Below are 16,864 nucleotides of genomic sequence, written 5' to 3' on the forward strand. Positions count from 1 at the left end.
GCTAGGGTTATTTTCCTTAGAGCAGAGAAGGCTGAGGGGGGACCTGATTGAGGTATACAGAATTATGAGGGGCATAGATAGGTTAGATAGGAAGAAACTTTTTCCCTTAGCGGAGGTGTCAATAGCCAGGGGGCATAGATTTAAGGTAAGGGGCAGGAGGTTTGGAGGGGATTTGAGGAAAGATTTTTTTCACCCAGAGGGTGGTTGGAATCTGGAACACACTACCTGAAGGGGTGGTAGAGGCAGGAGCCCTCACAACATTTAAGAAGTATTTAGATGAGCACTTGAAACACCATAGCATACAAGGCTACGGGCCAAGTACTGGAAAGTGGGATTAGAATGGATAGGTGCTTGATGGCCGGCACGGACACGATGGGTCGAAGGGCCTTTTTCTGTGCTGTATAACTCTATGACTGTGACTCCATTTCTCATGCTTATGATTTCTGAGCCAGGTTTGCAATTTTGTGTTATTGATGGAGAGTGTTGTGGGTGGATGTGCACCCACCTGATTTGAGCAGATCCACAATTGGAGCATTAGAGAGAGGGTTTTCATTCTGTTCTTCTGCACAGGTTCAAATGCATAAGCTGCTGACATAACGTAAGAAATAGAAGCTGGAGGAGGCCATTTGGCCCTTCTTGCCTGCTCTGCCATTCAACTAGATCATGGCTGATCTCCCTTAACTACACCTTCCCGCACTAGCCCATATCCCTTAACTCACATAGAAGCTAAAACCCTATCAACCTCTGTGTTGTATACGCAATTACTGAGCGTCCACAGCTCTCTGTGGTGGAGAATTCCAAAGATTCACAATCCTCTGAGTGAAGAAATTTCTTCTCATCTCAGCCCTAAATGGCTGACCCCTTATTCTGAGACTGTGACCCAGTGTTCTAGATTCCCCAATCAGGGAAAATATTTTCTCACCATCTACCCTTAAGAATGCTATATCTTTCAATTAGAATACCCCTCATTCTTCTAAACGTCAGAAAATATAGGCCTCAATTTACTCGATCTCTCCTCAAAGGACAATATCATCATCCGAGAAACCAGTCTAGTGAACCTTTGTTGCACTCCCACTAGGGCAGCTATGTGCTTCCTTGGGTAAGGAGACCAAAACTGCGCACACTGCTCCAGGTGTGACATCACTCATACCCTGCATAAATGTAGTAAGGCTTCTATACTCTAATTCTCCAATCCCTTTGTAACAAAAGCTAACATACCATTTGCCTTTTTAATTGCTTGCTATATCTGCATGTTAACTTTGTGTTTCATGTACAAGGACACCCAGGCCCCTCTGAATACAAACATTTCCCAGTCTCTCAGAAAATATTTTTTTAGTTTCCTTACCAAAGTGGGCAACTTCACATTATATTCCATCTGCCATGTTCTTGTCCACTCATCCATACGTCTATATCCCTCTGCAGTCTCTGTGTCATCCTCACCACTTACTTGCCCACCTAACTTTGTCTCGTCAGCAAAGTTGGATGCTTTACATTTAAATCCCCTCATCTAAGTCATTAATCTAGATTGTAAATAGCTGAGGCGCAAGTACTGATCTTTGCGGTACCCCGCTAGTTACAGCCCGCCAACCTGAAAATGTCCTGTTTATTCCTATGCTCTTTTCTGTCCATTACCCAATCCTCAAACCATGTTAATATATTAGCCCCAATCTCATGAGTCCTAATTTTGTGTAATAACCTCTCATGTGGCACCTTATCGAATGCTCTTTGAAAATCCAAATACAGCACATCCACGGTTCCCCCTTATTCATCCTACCAGTTGCATCCTCAAACAATTCCAGCAGATTTTCCAAAGATGATTTCCCTTTCATAAACCCATGTTGACTCTGTTTAATCATATCATTTTCTAAGTGCTCTGTTACCACATCGCTAATTATAGATTCTAGCATTTTGCCTGCTAATTGGCCTATAGTTTTCCCCATTTTCTCTCTTTCCCCCTTTCTTAAATAGTGGGGTTATGTTTGCTACCCCTTTCAATTCTTGGGAACTTTCTAGAATCTAAAGAATTCTGGACAATCGAAGCTAATGCATCTATTATCTCTGCAGCTACCTCTTTTAAAACCTTTGGATGCAGGTGGTCAGATCCAGGAGATTTGTTGTCACTTAGTCCCATTAATTTCTCCAGTGCCAATTTATTTACTTACATTGATTTCTTTAAGTTCCTCATTCTCACTAGTTCTAGCCAGACACTGGGTTGGGTTCTGATGAAAGGTCATCGACCTGAAACATTAACTGCTTCTTTCTCCACAGATGCTGCCAGACCTGCTGAATATTTTCAGCATTTTCTGTTTTTGCTTCATTCTCACAAGATCCTTGCTTCCCCATTATTTCTAGATTTTTTTGTCTTCTACTCTGAAGACCGAAACGAAGTATTTGCTTCATGTCTCTGCCATTTCCTTATTCCCCATTATAATTTCACCTGCACTTGCATTTACTTTGACCTAATCTCATCCTATTTTACATACCTATAAAAATGTTTGCAGTTTGTCTTTATGTCTCTTGCTAGTCTATTCTCGTATTTTATCTTCTGTTTCCTTTTTGATTTCTTGGCCCTCCTTTGCTGAATTCTAAAATCCTCCAGATCTTTAGGCTTGCTACTCTTTTTGGCAACATTATAAGCCACTTCCTTTGATCTAACACTATCTTTAATTCCTCTCGTTAGTCACAGGTGGACCACTTTCAGTGGGTTTTTTCTGCCTTAAAGGAATGAATATTGTTGCAAATTATGAATTAATTCTTTAAATGCTAACCATTGCTTGTCTACCGTTATGTTTTAATCTAGTTTCCCAATGTACCTTAGCCAACTCGCCACTCATACCTATTTCGATTATTTTGTTTAGATGTAAGACCTTTCAGATTTAATTAAATCACTTTTAAACTCAATATAAAATTCTATCATATTATGGTCACTCTTCCCTAAAGGCCCTTTACTACAAGGTTATTAATCACGTTCTCATTGCAGAATACTAGATTGAATATTTTTAAAGCAGAGGTAGATAGATTCTTGATAAGCAAGGAGGTGGAAGGTTATCGGGGGTAGGTGGAAATGTGGAATAATCAGTTCAGCCATGAACTTACTGAATGGCGGGGCAGGCTTGAAGGGCCGAGTGGCCTACTCCTCCTAATTCGTATGTTGGTATCCAAAATAGTTTGTTCCCTAGTTGGGTGCTTGCCATACTGATCTAGAAAATTATTTGGTATACATTCCATGCACTCGTGCTCCGTGTTATTACTGCAAATTTGGTTTGCCCAATGTATATGAAGATTGAAAGTCCCCCATTATTAAACGTGCCTCTAATTTCCTGATTTATAACCGGCCTAATCCTTGGATTTGATGGTGTTTAAAACTTTTAAATGCGACTTGGTGGTGTTAATAATTACCAAATTATTCACTGCAGCGTGAACCCTAAGATTTCAACATCTAAAATGATCAGGGATGTACCCAGCTCAAGGTGTGCAAATACGTTATCTTGAAACTATTCAGGATAAAACATTTTATCCCTTTAATATTGCACTTTAAGCATTCCTGCAAATTCCAGTAGGAGCGCTTGATGAGTACAACTTTAAAAAAAAAACTTTTTAAAACTCTCCTTGGTCATTGTGACATCGCTGTGAAATGTGAAAGGCACAAACAGCTATTAAGTGTCCCGCAGTGCATGTTTTCAGATACAAGTCCTGAACTGGTAACCTTGTGACCTCCCAATTAAGTATGCAAAACAGTTACATTACCATTTTATGGCACATAATTGCCTCCCACAAACACAATCTAGGAGTGAAACAGTAAATGCTAACTGTGTTGCAAAGAAGCCCTTAACCCATTCTCTCCATCTGCAGCTTCTAAAGGCTCTGCGCTAATTGTTCATAATAGCTACTCCCAAAAGTATTTTAATCTTTCTGTATTAATTAGTATTCACACACTTTAGCTTAGGCTGCGTTATTTAGTGGGAAAATATAACTGAGCCTGAGGAAAATCTTGTGCCGAAGAGCTGGCGTGGTTTAATTAGAAGCCTTGTTGTTAGCACAGTGCAACAAAATACAGAGATTAAAGTAGTCTGAGATTCTAGTGGCGATTCTGGCTTTACCTCTGTTGAGTGATGGTCTTGGGTTTTGTTGGATTTTTTGAGTGATAAGATCATGAGCTTTGACTTGAGTAATTCCTAAGCATTTTTTAAAAATGTCTAAGTTCTTGACACTCCACTGAAAATCATATTGCTTTTAGTCTGCATTTTAAAATGTTGTTACAGGATTGGTTTTAATACAAGTGGTGCGTCCAAACCACGAAGGCAATAAAATAGACTTGTGTATGTGCAATTAAATTGGGGAAATGTTATTAAAATTCCTTGGATATGGTTAGCTCTGTCAGTACTTTCACTGGATCACAATAGGTTAATTATTTACTTTAGTCACCAGTCTCTTCATCTAATGAAACCCACAGCTGTGTTGGATCTGTGCTTGGATGTGTGGATCCCATTGTTATGCAGCTCACCAAAGGCTACACACTGCCTCTGATGGAGCAGCCTCGCTTCTTTCTGTTTTCCTGCCTTTCTGTGTCAATTTCATGCATCTTTTATCATTCCCTTTCACACAAAACAAACAACACACACTGGCCCTCTGTGGCCTTAGCAGTCTATGTTTTCCACAGTCTGCTGCAATTCACAGTTGTGCTTATTTCACCATACAAGAAGGATGCATGAATTTTTCCCAAAGATGCTTATTCACCTGTTAAACCAAAAGTGTTGGTTAGCGAACTGTAGGGTCTTGTGTTTAGCCCCTTTTAGCTGGTGTTTGTTGCGTGGCCTTGTCTCTCCCACCGCCCCCATCCATAGGAATTTACAACCATGTGAGTAGGATGCTCGACAATCCCACCCTGCTACAGGTATTACCTGCGATTCAAACATTATCTCCCCTCCAGTAAAGTAAATCTCTCTCTAATCTAGCAACTTTAACCTGGCTGAGAATTCCTAACATCCAGCGTCACTGAGTTTAAGCAACTATATCTCTATCCCCGTCAGGGTTGTATTTGCTCAGAGCTTGGAGCTCTTGTATATTGGAAAAGCCTCCGCTCTCAATCCTGCCTTTCCATGTTTTCTAAAATTAATTCTCAGGTTGTGGCTTTCACTGAGGAGGCTGGTACTTATTGCCCATCCCTAATTGTCCTGATATAACTGAGTGGCTTGTTGCGAATTAACCAAGTTGGTATGGGATTGGAGTCACATAATCATTTTCAGCTCTTTATTGTCAGATTATTTTTAAAACTGAATTCAAAAGCTCAAGCTGTTATGAACTCCCATTCTCTAGATTTTAGTCCAGCCTCTGGTCCAGTAACGTAACCGTCTAACTATAAAGTTAACCTATTGTGATCCAGTGAAAAGTACTGTTGGAGCTAATCATATAGAATCATAGAATGGTAACAGCATCTTTCAAAACCTGATATTCTGTAAACATCTAACATTCCACATTATCAAGTGAAAATGTCCCAAGTGATCAGTGTGGTTTGAAAATGTAACTATGATTACAGTGTCTTTGTAGAATACTGATGAGTGGGTGGTGCATTTGTGAGTAATTACAACAGTTACTGCAAGCAACTTTTAGTAAATATCTCTCACTCCCCTAGGTGTCTGTGGTTTGATTGTGCCTCAGGAAGACATGCCATTCTGCGACAGTGGAATCTGTCCAGATATCATCATGAATCCTCATGGTTACCCCTCCCGAATGACAGTGAGTCTCAACTATCCTATTCTGTGTAGCAATTTACTGCAGATCTATTGCAATGCCAATAAACTGATGGTCTCCCCAAAGAGATCTGAATGGAGGCCAAAGTGTTTCTACTTAACTGGAAGAAAAAGCTTCCGTAAAGGGATTCCCACCTTTGCATGGCAGTGTCTGGACATTGGAACACTAGGGGTCAGTTGCACTCCATTCTCCTCAATTCCGCTTTGTACCACCACTAAGCTTGCAATTTTTATCTGGAGTGGGGTTCAGCTTGTCCTGGCGTGTGACTGCTGGGGGCATTTTTATTGCAGCACTCCAATTTGACTTTATAAATCCAATTCAGTGCCAAACGTGGTTTACATAGTCCTCAAGGGTCAGTTAAAATTCTTGGATACTTTATAAACCTCCTTCACCTCAGTCATGTCATTCAGCGAATAGGAATTCTCCACTTGCTGTGCTCTAACTGTTTAATGTTGGAAGAAAGCTCTAGCCATGTATCCAGACAGATAGAAGCTCACTCCTAAACAGGACAGCTAGGGGTCTAGCCAGCTAAGAGCTAAGCAATGTAATCAGGACCCTGGTCACTGTAACCTGACCAGCAGCTCCAGTGTGGCCACACACTAAAAGACTTGCAACCCTTTCTGTTTCATTTTTATTGTGAGCTTAGAGGGAGAGCTGGCCAGAAGACTTTCCACACACACTCAAACTCTGAACGTGCTTAGTTAGCTTATAATTGCAAAATTGCCAATGCAAGTTTTTTTTCCACACAAAGGATTGTGGAATTCTGGTACTCTGTTCCCCAAAAGGCTATGGATTCTGGGGGTCACTTGGAGCTTTCAAGACTGAGATTGATAGATGTATGTTTGGTAAGGGTATCAAGGAGTTTAAGGAGAGTAAATGGAGTTGAGGCGCTGATCAGCCCTGATCCAATTGAATGGGCTCAAGGGCCCACAATTCTATAGATTCTGGAAGGGTTCCTGCAGACTGGAAAGTAGCAAATGTAACCCCACTATTTAAGAAGGGAGCGAGAGTGATAACCGAGAACTACAGACCTGTTAGTTTGACGTCCGTAGTAAGGAAAATGTTAGAATCTATTATAAAGGATGAGATAACTCATCCAGGGAAGATAGTTTGGAGAAGTTAGGACTGTTTTACTTGCAGAAGAGAAGGCTGAGAGGTGATTTGATAGAGGTATTTAAAATCATGAGGGGCCTGGACAGAGTAGATAGAGAGAAACTGTTCCCACTCATGAAAGGATCAAGAACAAGAGGGCACAGATTTAAAGTATTTGGTAAGAGAAGCAAAAGTGACATGAGGAAAAACTTTTTCATGCAGCGAATGTAGGAATAAATGGGTCATTCTCAGGATGGCAGGCAGTTCCAAGTTGGATACTGCAAAGATTAGTGCTTGGGCTACAGCTGTTTACAATCTATATAAGTGATTTGGATATGGGAACCAATTGTAATATTTCCTAATTTGCAGATGACACAAAACAAGGAGGGAATATAAGTTGTGAGGAGGATGTAAGAAGGCTTCAAGGGGATTTGTTTGGACAGGCTAAGTGAATGGGCAGGAACATGGCAGATGGAATATAATGTGAATAAGTGAAGTGATCCACTTTGGTAGAAAAAACAGAAAGGCAGTGTGTTTCTTAAATGGTGAGAGTTTGGGAAGTGTTGATGTCCAAAGAGGCCTGGGTGTCCTTGTTCATGAGTCACTAAAAGCTAGTATGCAGGTGCAGTAAGCAATTAAGAAGGCAAATGGTATGTTGCCCTTTAGTGCATGGGGTTTTGAGTACAGGAGTCCAGATGTATTGCTTCAATTGTATAAAGCCTTGGTGAGACCGCACCTGGAGTATTGTGTACAGTTCCCTGATCAACGGAAGGATATACTTGCCATACAAGGAGTATAGCAGAGGTTCACCAGACTAAGCCCTGGGATGGCAGGATTGTCTTAAGAGAGATTTCAGAAACTGGGCCTGTATTCTCTAGAGTTTTGAAGAGTGTGAGGTGATCTCATTGAAACTTAAAAAATTCTTCCAGGGCATGATAGGGTGGATGTGGATAGGATGTTTCCTCTGGCTGGTGAGTCTAGAACCAGGGTACACAGTTTCGGAATAAGGTGCAGGCCATTTAAGACTGAGATGAGGAGGAATTTCTTTACTCAGGGTGGTGAATCTGTGGAATTCTCTCTATCCCAGAGGGCTGTGGAAGCTCAATGATTGAGCATATTCAAGACAGAAATCGATAGATTGCTGAATACTGACATCAAGGGATATGGGGATAGTGGAGAAAAATGACGTCGAGGTAGATGATCAGCCATGATCTTTGTGAATGGTTTAGTGGGCTTGACGGGCTGAATAGCCTACTCCTGCTCCTATTTCCTATGATCCTTTCAAGAGCAAGAGGATAACTAAATAAAGAGAAGGGCCTATTAGGGCCCATAAGGGTAACCTGTGTATGGAGGCGGAGGATGATGGTGTGGTTTTCGCAAAAGAAAAGGACGATATAGAAATTGCAATCAGGAAGGAGGAGTGTGAAATATTAGATGAAATTAACATTGTGAGAGAGGAAGTATTAAGGGGTTTGAACATCTTTGAAAGTGGTTAAATCCCCAGGCCCGGATGAAATGTATCCGAGCCCTTTGAGGGAAGCAAGCAAAGGAATAGCAGAGGTTCTGACCATTTAATTTCCAATCTACTCTGACTACAGATGTGGTGCCAGAGGACTGGAGGGCAGCTAATATTTTACCATTGTTTAAAAAGGGAGAAAGGGATAGACTGAATAATTAAAGACCAGTCAGCCTAACCTTGGTGGTGGAAAAATTATTGGAAAAAAAATTCTGAGGGACAGGAGAATTCTTCATTTCGAAAGACTGATTAATCAAAGACAGTCTGTACGGATTTAAAGGGAAGGTCATGTCTGACTAACTTGATTGAATTTTTTAAGGAGGTAATAAGGAGGGTTGATGAGGGTAGGGCATTTTATGTAGTCTGTATGGACTTTAGCAAGGCTTTTGATAAGACCCACATGGCAGATTGGTCACGAAAATAAAAGTCTTTGGCATCCAAGGCAAAGTGGCAGGTTGGATCCAAAATTGGCTCAGAGGCAGAAAGCAAAGGGTAATGGTTGATGGGCGTTCTAGTGACTGGAAGGCTGTTTCCAGTGGGGTTACTCAGGGCTCAGTACTAGGTTCCTTCCTTTTTCCTGTAGACTGCAGGAAGATATCAATGGACTAGTCAGGTGTGTGAAACAGTGGCAAATGGAGTTCAATCCAGAGAATATGAGGTAATGCATTTGGGGAAGGCTAACAAGGCAAAGGAATACACAATAAATGGTAGGACACTGAGCGGTGTGGAAGAACAGAAGGACCTAGACATGTTGACAGATCCCTGAAGGTGGCTGGTGGTCAAGAAGACATAGGATACGTGCCTTTATTAGCCAAGGCATAGAATATAAGAGCTGGGAGGTTATGCTGGAACTTAATAAAACACTAGTTAGGCCACAGCTGGAGTACTGGTCACCGCACTATAGGGAAGATGTGATTGCACTAGAGAAAGTACAGGGGAGATTTATGAGGATGTTGCCTGGACTGGAGAATTTTAGTTATAAGGATAGATTGGATAAGCTAGGATTGTTTTATTTGAAACACAAGGCTGAGGGGAGACTGAACTGAAATGTATAAAATTATGGTTTAATGATTTTTAAAGGTATGTCGGGATTTTTTAAAAATCTGTTCTTATGATGTGGGTGACACAGGCAAGGCTGGCATTTATTACCCATCCATTGAGACAAAGGATTGACAAGAACTTCTCAGAATCAACTTCATGAAGTCTCATCTTGTATGAAATGAAAAAAATTTAGTTGGGCAAGGTTTAACTCGTGTCTGGTTTTAATGTTTCTGGGCCACAGCTGTTTACCAGTCAGCCAGGGAGGAAAGGGGCAATTAGTGTAGGAATGTAAAATAAATCCCAACACCCTTGCCTGGCGACACCACTTTGGGGAGCAGGGGAGCGAGGTGGCAAGCGACATAGAAAGCAAGTGCCAAAGGATGGGAGTGTTAGTGGAGAAGCAGAGGGATTTGGGGAAGGGAGAATTAGGCGATGGGGACAAGGGGGTAACCTTTGGGGGGCACACATTGGAGCAGGCCACTGTGGTAGGGTGGAGCAAAGCAACAGAGGTTGGTGAAAGCAAGGTCGAGAATTGGGGTAGTAGTTATTGATTCTGAACTGTGATTTTCCAGGATTTGTTGTGTTTCCTGCTGTCATCTTATTTTCATAGGTCGGTAAATTGATCGAGCTGCTGGCAGGAAAGGCTGGTATCCTGGATGGCAGGTTCCACTATGGCACTGCCTTTGGTGGCAGCAAAGTAAAGGATGTTTGTGAGGATCTGATACATTACGGTTACAGCTATCTGGGCAAGGACTATGTAACCTCTGGAATCACCGGGTATGTCTGATTCATGCAGTTAATCCTGATGCACTTCAATAAACCTTAATCCCTCCACATCAGTCAGAATGGTGCTAGGAAAAACTGGGATTGCTCTCCTTGGAGCAGAGAAGGTTAAGGGGAGATTTGATAGAGTTATTCAAAATCATGAAGGGTTTTAATAGAGTAAATAAGGAGAAACTCGCTGTACAGCGAGCTCGTCACTGGTACCAGACCCATCGGCCGTCCATGTCGCCGCTTTAAAGACGTCTGCAAACGTGATGTGACATTGATCACAAGTCGTGGGAGTCAGTTGCCAGCGATCGCCAGAGCTGGCGGGCAACCATAAAGGCGGGGCTAAAGCATGGCGAGTCGAAGAAACTTAGCAGTTGGCAGGAAAAAAGACAGAAGCGCAAGGGGAGAGCCAATTGTGTAACAGCCCCGACAACCAATTTTATCTGCAGCGCCCATGGAAGAGTCTGTCACTCTAGAATTGGCCTTTGTAGCCACTCCAGGCGCTTATAGAACATAGAACATAGAACATAGAAAATACAGCACAGAACAGGCCCTTCGGCCCACGATGTTGTGCCGATCCTTTGTCCTCTGTCAAGGACAATTTAATCTATACCCCATCATTCTCCTTTATCCATATACCTATCTAAAAGCTTACCCATTCTCTCGAGACAAGGAGGCCAAAGAAGAAGGAGAAACTATTTCCAGTGGTAGAAGGGTCAATAACCAGAGGTCACAGATTTAAGATTAAGATAAAAGAACAAGAGGGGAAATTATTTTTTTTTCTTATGAGTTGTGATCTGGAATGCACTGCCTGAAGGGGGAGTGAAGCTGGTTTGATAAATTTCCAAAGGGAACCGAATAAATACTTGAAGAGAAAAATCTTCAGAGCTGTGGGGAAAGAGTGGGACTATTTGAATAGCTCTTTTGAAGAGCCAGCACAAGCACAATGGGCTGAATGGCTTTCTGTGCTGCATCATTCTGTGATTCTCCTGAACTCTACAATTACAGGATATGTTGCAATCAGTGTTACTGTATCTTTGTCGACTTTTAGCCTTAAAAGTACACCAATGTGTAACCTCTGCTGCAAAGTACATAATTCAAACCAATGTGACTTCACTGTGGGATCTGAAAGCAATGGGAACTACCTCTTCACTGTCAGTTTAGTTCTGAGATTAGGACTTAAACATATAAACTCATCTAACACTTCAGTGCTGCACTGTCAGAGGTGCCGTTTTCTGGATGAGACATAAAACCAAGGCTCCAGCTCCAGCTGCCCAATCAAGTAGATGTGATGTATCCTATGGCACCTATCCTAGCCAAAGACGAGCAGAGGAGTTCTCCCAGCGTCCTGGTCAATATTTATCCCCGACCAAAAACAGATTAACTAGTCATTTATCTCATTACAGATTGTACCAATTTTCTGCCCCATTTGCCTACGCAACAACAGTGAGTGCACTTCATAAAGCAATTCATTATGTGCTGGTGCTTTGGGAGGTCATGCAGATGTAAGGCTCCATCTAAATGCAAGGTCCTTCTTTCAAATAGTGCAGACAGAAGTGTGAAATACATATTCACTGAACTCTCGAGAGTTAAGGACCTCCGATCAAATTGTAGTATGTGATTATTCCATATTTTATATGTTTGTGTTTCAGAAATCATCTTGAGTGTGTGATAGAAAATATAATGTATAAGAGTAGAGATCTGGGCAGTTAAAAATTACTGAGATCCCTTAAGTGTGTCTTGAGTGCAGAGTGTTGCCGGAATTCTCTGAGTGAATTTACATTACAACTGGAGTATAAATTTTTTTTTATTCATTCTCTGGATATGGGTGCCGTTGGCAAAGCTGGAATTTATAATTGCCCTTAAGATTGTTGGCTGTCGCCTTGCACCACTGTTACTCCCACAGGGAGTTCCTGGAAAGTGACCCAGAGGTAATGGGAGTTTTACTTTGCACCAACAATATAATTCTGTGTAGTGCACCCAGTATCAGTGCCCACACTGACCCTACAGCTCCAACTCTGGCCTCTTGTGCATTACCCACAGCCTTGCTCCCACTATTGGCGGCCGTTTCTTCAGCCCTAGGCTGTAGAATTCGCTCCCTAAACCTCTCTGCCCTGTTCTTGTTTTTTTTTAAAAGAAAGTCTATACATCGTGTCCCCTGTCTCTCGCTCACGTGCTGTCAGACATGCACTGTCACTAACTCCCTCCCTCACCAACTCCCTCCCTCTCTCACTCTTCCAGTGAACCATTGGAGGCGTACATCTACTTTGGTCCTGTGTACTACCAGAAGCTGAAGCACATGGTCCTGGACAAGATGCACGCTCGGGCACGAGGTCCTCGAGCAGTCCTCACCAGGTGAGTTCTCTCCACTGTTAAATAATTGCCTCATTATTGTGTTAAATTAATCCTGCAGCACTGCATAGAGACCAGCAGTCAGAATCCTTGACCAGCTGATTGGAACAGTTCAACGTGTATGGTGAGAAGTAAGGATCCTGAAGGTAAAATTATTGGAATTAACCTAATGTTCATTGAAATCTAGTGAACTGTCTGGCTTAGTGTGAACTGGACTGTTCGTCCCCGCTCTTGTACGGCTTTCAATTAACAATGTTCTGAAAATTAAATGAAAAGGGCAGCTTTAAGGGTTAGAATAAAAGACCTCAAGATACAAAGAGGAGGAGGCCATTTTGTTAGCTCATGGCACATCTGTACTGCAACTTTGTTTACCCACATTTGCTCCATACTCCTGATACCCTTTCCTAATGAAAAACTATTAATTTTAGCGTTGGAAAATTTCAGTTGATCCAAAGCCTTTTGGGGGGGGTGTAAAAGATAATCACTAAACAGAATGAGTTTATTTGTGTTAAATATTCTGTTTTGAACTATTTCTCTGATCAGGCTGCTGCTTGGTTTGAGTATCTTGGATGAGTATGTAGGATGGTGGCTTTTGAATCATGCAAGATCCCCATTGTATAGATACCAGTGTCGGTACTTTGTAACTTGGCAGCTCATGCACTGATATGGTGACAATTGTCGCAAATCTCGACCCTCCAGACAACCAACAGAAGGTCGATCGCGCGATGGTGGTTTGCGTCTTGGTGAGATGGAACGAGACTGCCTGATTGGCTACGGAGCCAGCATGATGCTTTTGGAGAGGTTGATGATCTCCAGTGATGCGTTTGAGGTGGATGTCTGTGGGCAGTGTGGTCTGCTGGGATACTCTGGCTGGTGAGTACAGCTGCTTTTAGTCATTGTGAGGTGCCCTGAGAACATTAGCTGGCATTATCCCATCAGTAGTGGCTCAGTGGATAGCACTTTTGCCTCTGATTCAGAAGGTTGGGAGTTGAAGCTCCTCTCCAGAGACTTGAGTGAAATCACTCCAGTCTGACACTTCAGTGCAGTACTGAGGGAGTGCTGCAGTGCCATAGCTGCCGTCTTTTGGATGAGATGTTAACCCGAGGCCCCATCTTCCCTCACAGGTGAATGTAAAAGACCTCATGGCACTTCAGCCAACACCACTAAAAACACATTATCTGGTCGTTATCCATTGCTGTTTGTGGGATCTTGCTGTGTATAAATTGGCTTCTGTGTTTCACGCATCAAAAGTACTTCATCAGCTGTGAACACTTTGGGAGGTCTTGAGGTTGTGAAAGGCGCTATAGAAATGGAAGTCATGGAAGCCACACCAACCATTTTTTCCCACCAGTTACCAAATTTATTGATTTTTAACATCACCACTTGACAGGATGGGGATTGAACCTGCTCTTGAATTTCTCATCCTGTGCCATAACCTCTATCTTACCTGTTCACCATACTTATCCTGGTCTCTGACAACATGCTAATGCTTTGGAAATGTGACTTGTACTAAACATTTTAACCATATTAAAATTGCATTGATGTTTATCTAATGTGCAGAGATTTCAGATTTTCTCAAACTGTGGCACCACAGCCAATTAATCTGTAACTTGCTCAGAAAACATTAAATATTGCTGTAAATAGAAACATGTTGTTGAAGCTTTTCGTCTTGCACTCATCAGGACAATCCGCAAGAATATCAATGTAAGGGAAAACAACAACTTTATGCTGTATGAGAAGAGAGTGCTGATTGGTTGGCAAGTGAACTCTGGTAGAGGCGTTGCCATGGAGAATGCACCAGTTTATGGTGACAGACAGTTAATTGCCAAGTTTTGTTTGAAATTTAAACCAGGCAGCTCAACTCTGGTCAAGGCATTTCCCTGAGGAATGAACCAGCAGGTGGCTGCCACTTATTTTATTTAGCTGAAACAGGCGCAGTGTGTGTACATGTTCTTTTTATCTGAAAAGAACAGGGCCCTATATATAAATGCACCACACTGCAAGCCCGACTGACAATCTTAAATTGGTTGTCAGCGTAATTCTTAGCACACATATCAAAGAGCCATAAACTGGTGCATTCTCCATGGTAACACCTCTACCAATCAGAGTTCACTTGCCAACCAATCAGCAGTCTCATGCACAGTATAAAGTTGTTTTCCCTTTCATTGGTATTCTTGCGGATTGTTCTGACGAGTGCAAGACGAAAAGCTTAGACAACATGTCTCTATTTTCAGCAATACTCAAGTACTGTACTACCAAAACATTAAATGTTTAGGTTTTCTGGAATGCAGTTTAAACTCTACAGAGCTATATTCACTGTAAACCCCTAATAGATATAATTTAATACTGGGTCAGTTCTGTGCTGGTGAATTAGAGGCATCGGCTGTAGTTGCTGCAGGTTTTCTCTCCACTTTTCAAACTAAGTGGAGTCCAGCCCCGTGTGGTATGTCAATTCAAAAGGTTTGTTTTCTTCTGCCTTCCTGGAGGTGACTTGATTTTTTTTAAAAACAAAATTTAAAGTAGTTGGATAATTTTACTCTGTCCTGTTTAAAGTGGATAATTTTGTCTTTTTAGGTGTCATTACTGCAAGTCATCCTGTCATGTTTCCTCGCTGCGTATCCCATATGCCTGTAAACTGCTGTTTCAGGAGCTCCAGTCCATGAACATTGTGCCCAGATTGAAGCTGGCCAGGTACAATGAATAATCTGTGGAAAGCAAGGAAGGTGTTCAAGCAGAAATACACAGATTCAAGTGGTAGAAAGATTCTCTACAGAGTATCACCAGCTGTAGACGGACGATTGAAACCTCAGATATGACTGTTTTATGCTCCCTGTTCAGCTCGAGTTGATGAGGAGAGAGAATCATTTGTTTGTGATTGATGGGCTGATACAATACAGCAGCACTGACTGTAGCTGCCTTCATAAAGGCCTGGCTTGCTCTCTTGAACTGAGGGAGCAGAGTTTATTCAAGGCCTTGTGTTTGTTCACCAAAATTAGTTTTACTATCGGACAAGAAAACCGCCGGACATCGTTCTTTTATAACCAGCTGGTTATAATTCAGCTGGGAGTAGCTGAATGGCCAAGACAGACTCGCAGAAGAAGTGGGTTATTTAATTTAATTTTTGATAGTGTGGCTGTGCCTTGTTTTATTCTGTATGCTATGAATACCTCAATTAAAAAAAATCTTATTTTAAAAACAGGGGTCTGAGTTGAGTGCCAAAGGAATTGCGCCTCGCAGTAGTGCAGAAACTGTGAACCTGTCATCACTACCCATAAGAAGGAGCTGGAGTAGGCTATTCGGCCCATCGAGCCTGCTCTGCCATTCAACAAGATCATGGCTGATCTTTCTCAACTCCACCTTCCCACACTATCCCCATATCCCTTAATTCCCTTAGTACCTAGAAATCTATCGAGCTATGTCTTAAATATAATCAATGAATGAGCATCCACAGCCTTCTGGGGTAGAGAATTCCAGTGTTTCTGGGGTGACATCCAGTGGAATGCTTGCATCCAATGGGTGTGAGAGGCTCTCATCCTCCTCATCTGGAGGTTGTAGGAGCCCAGAAAGCCCTCACACTGTACAGGACTAACCACCCCTTCTCGGCAGGGAGAAAGATGGTTCCAGCCTGGGAAGGAGTGTTCACTTCACGGCCTGTTAGCTGGTTAATCAACACGAATCCTTCCACTACTTCACCCTGCTGTCCACGGGGGAAAAGTGCAAAGAGGTGACAGCTGGTCAGATCAATGGGGCCAAACTTATGGCTCTCTTATTTCAACGAGTGATAAATAAAAGTGGTGTGGGGTCAATTTACTGATCACTGCTGCCTTGAGTGGGCTCAATGTTGGTGCAGTGAGGTTCAGGGAAATACTGCTCGCTGTCAGTAGCTGACTAAATAGACTAGTTTTGATTGCCTACGTGGGTCAGAGATACATTTTCCCATATTTTCTTTCTCCAAATTGGCCTGGTTTTTCAGCTGTTTATAACCTCTCCCAGGCGATCCCATGGTTCTGACTGGGGCAGGAATTGTATATATTATGATAGAAAAGACATTGCAGTCGTGTGAGACAGCTGGATAGGCCAGAGGCTCTTTTCCTGTTTGTCATTGCTTGTATGGATCTGCATTGCATGGTGGTAGTGTCACCAATGGTCAAGTCAGATGGCTGCCCAACCTCCCCTACATGTTGCAATTGCTAAAAGATATTTATCGACATCTGGGCTGGAGGCCAGGCTAGAACAGCCACGTGACTCCTCCAGGGCCTGTACTTGAGCACGTCTTCCAGAAAGGTCCACTTGAATCTTGACCATTAAAGCTGCTGTCAGGTCCCAGAGTGTGGGGATCTT

At 42.3% G+C, this 16,864-nt stretch overlaps 1 protein-coding gene across 1 annotated transcript in view; it reads left to right on the top strand.

The window, feature by feature from the left end:
- Nucleotides 1–15,689, top strand: part of polr3b (polymerase (RNA) III (DNA directed) polypeptide B) — a 100,293-nt gene extending 84,604 nt beyond the window's left edge. Inside the window, exons 24-28 of the mRNA XM_068050213.1 lie at nt 5,633–5,736; nt 10,011–10,177; nt 12,413–12,526; nt 13,223–13,396; nt 15,098–15,689. Coding sequence (XP_067906314.1) covers nt 5,633–5,736; nt 10,011–10,177; nt 12,413–12,526; nt 13,223–13,396; nt 15,098–15,227 — 689 coding nt within the window. The 3' untranslated portion in view covers nt 15,228–15,689. The remainder of the gene's footprint in view (nt 1–5,632; nt 5,737–10,010; nt 10,178–12,412; nt 12,527–13,222; nt 13,397–15,097) is intronic.
- Nucleotides 15,690–16,864: the final 1,175 nt, after the last annotated feature.

This window comes from Heterodontus francisci, chromosome 18 (assembly GCF_036365525.1).
Source record: "Heterodontus francisci isolate sHetFra1 chromosome 18, sHetFra1.hap1, whole genome shotgun sequence".
Lineage (NCBI taxonomy): Eukaryota > Metazoa > Chordata > Chondrichthyes > Heterodontiformes > Heterodontidae > Heterodontus > Heterodontus francisci.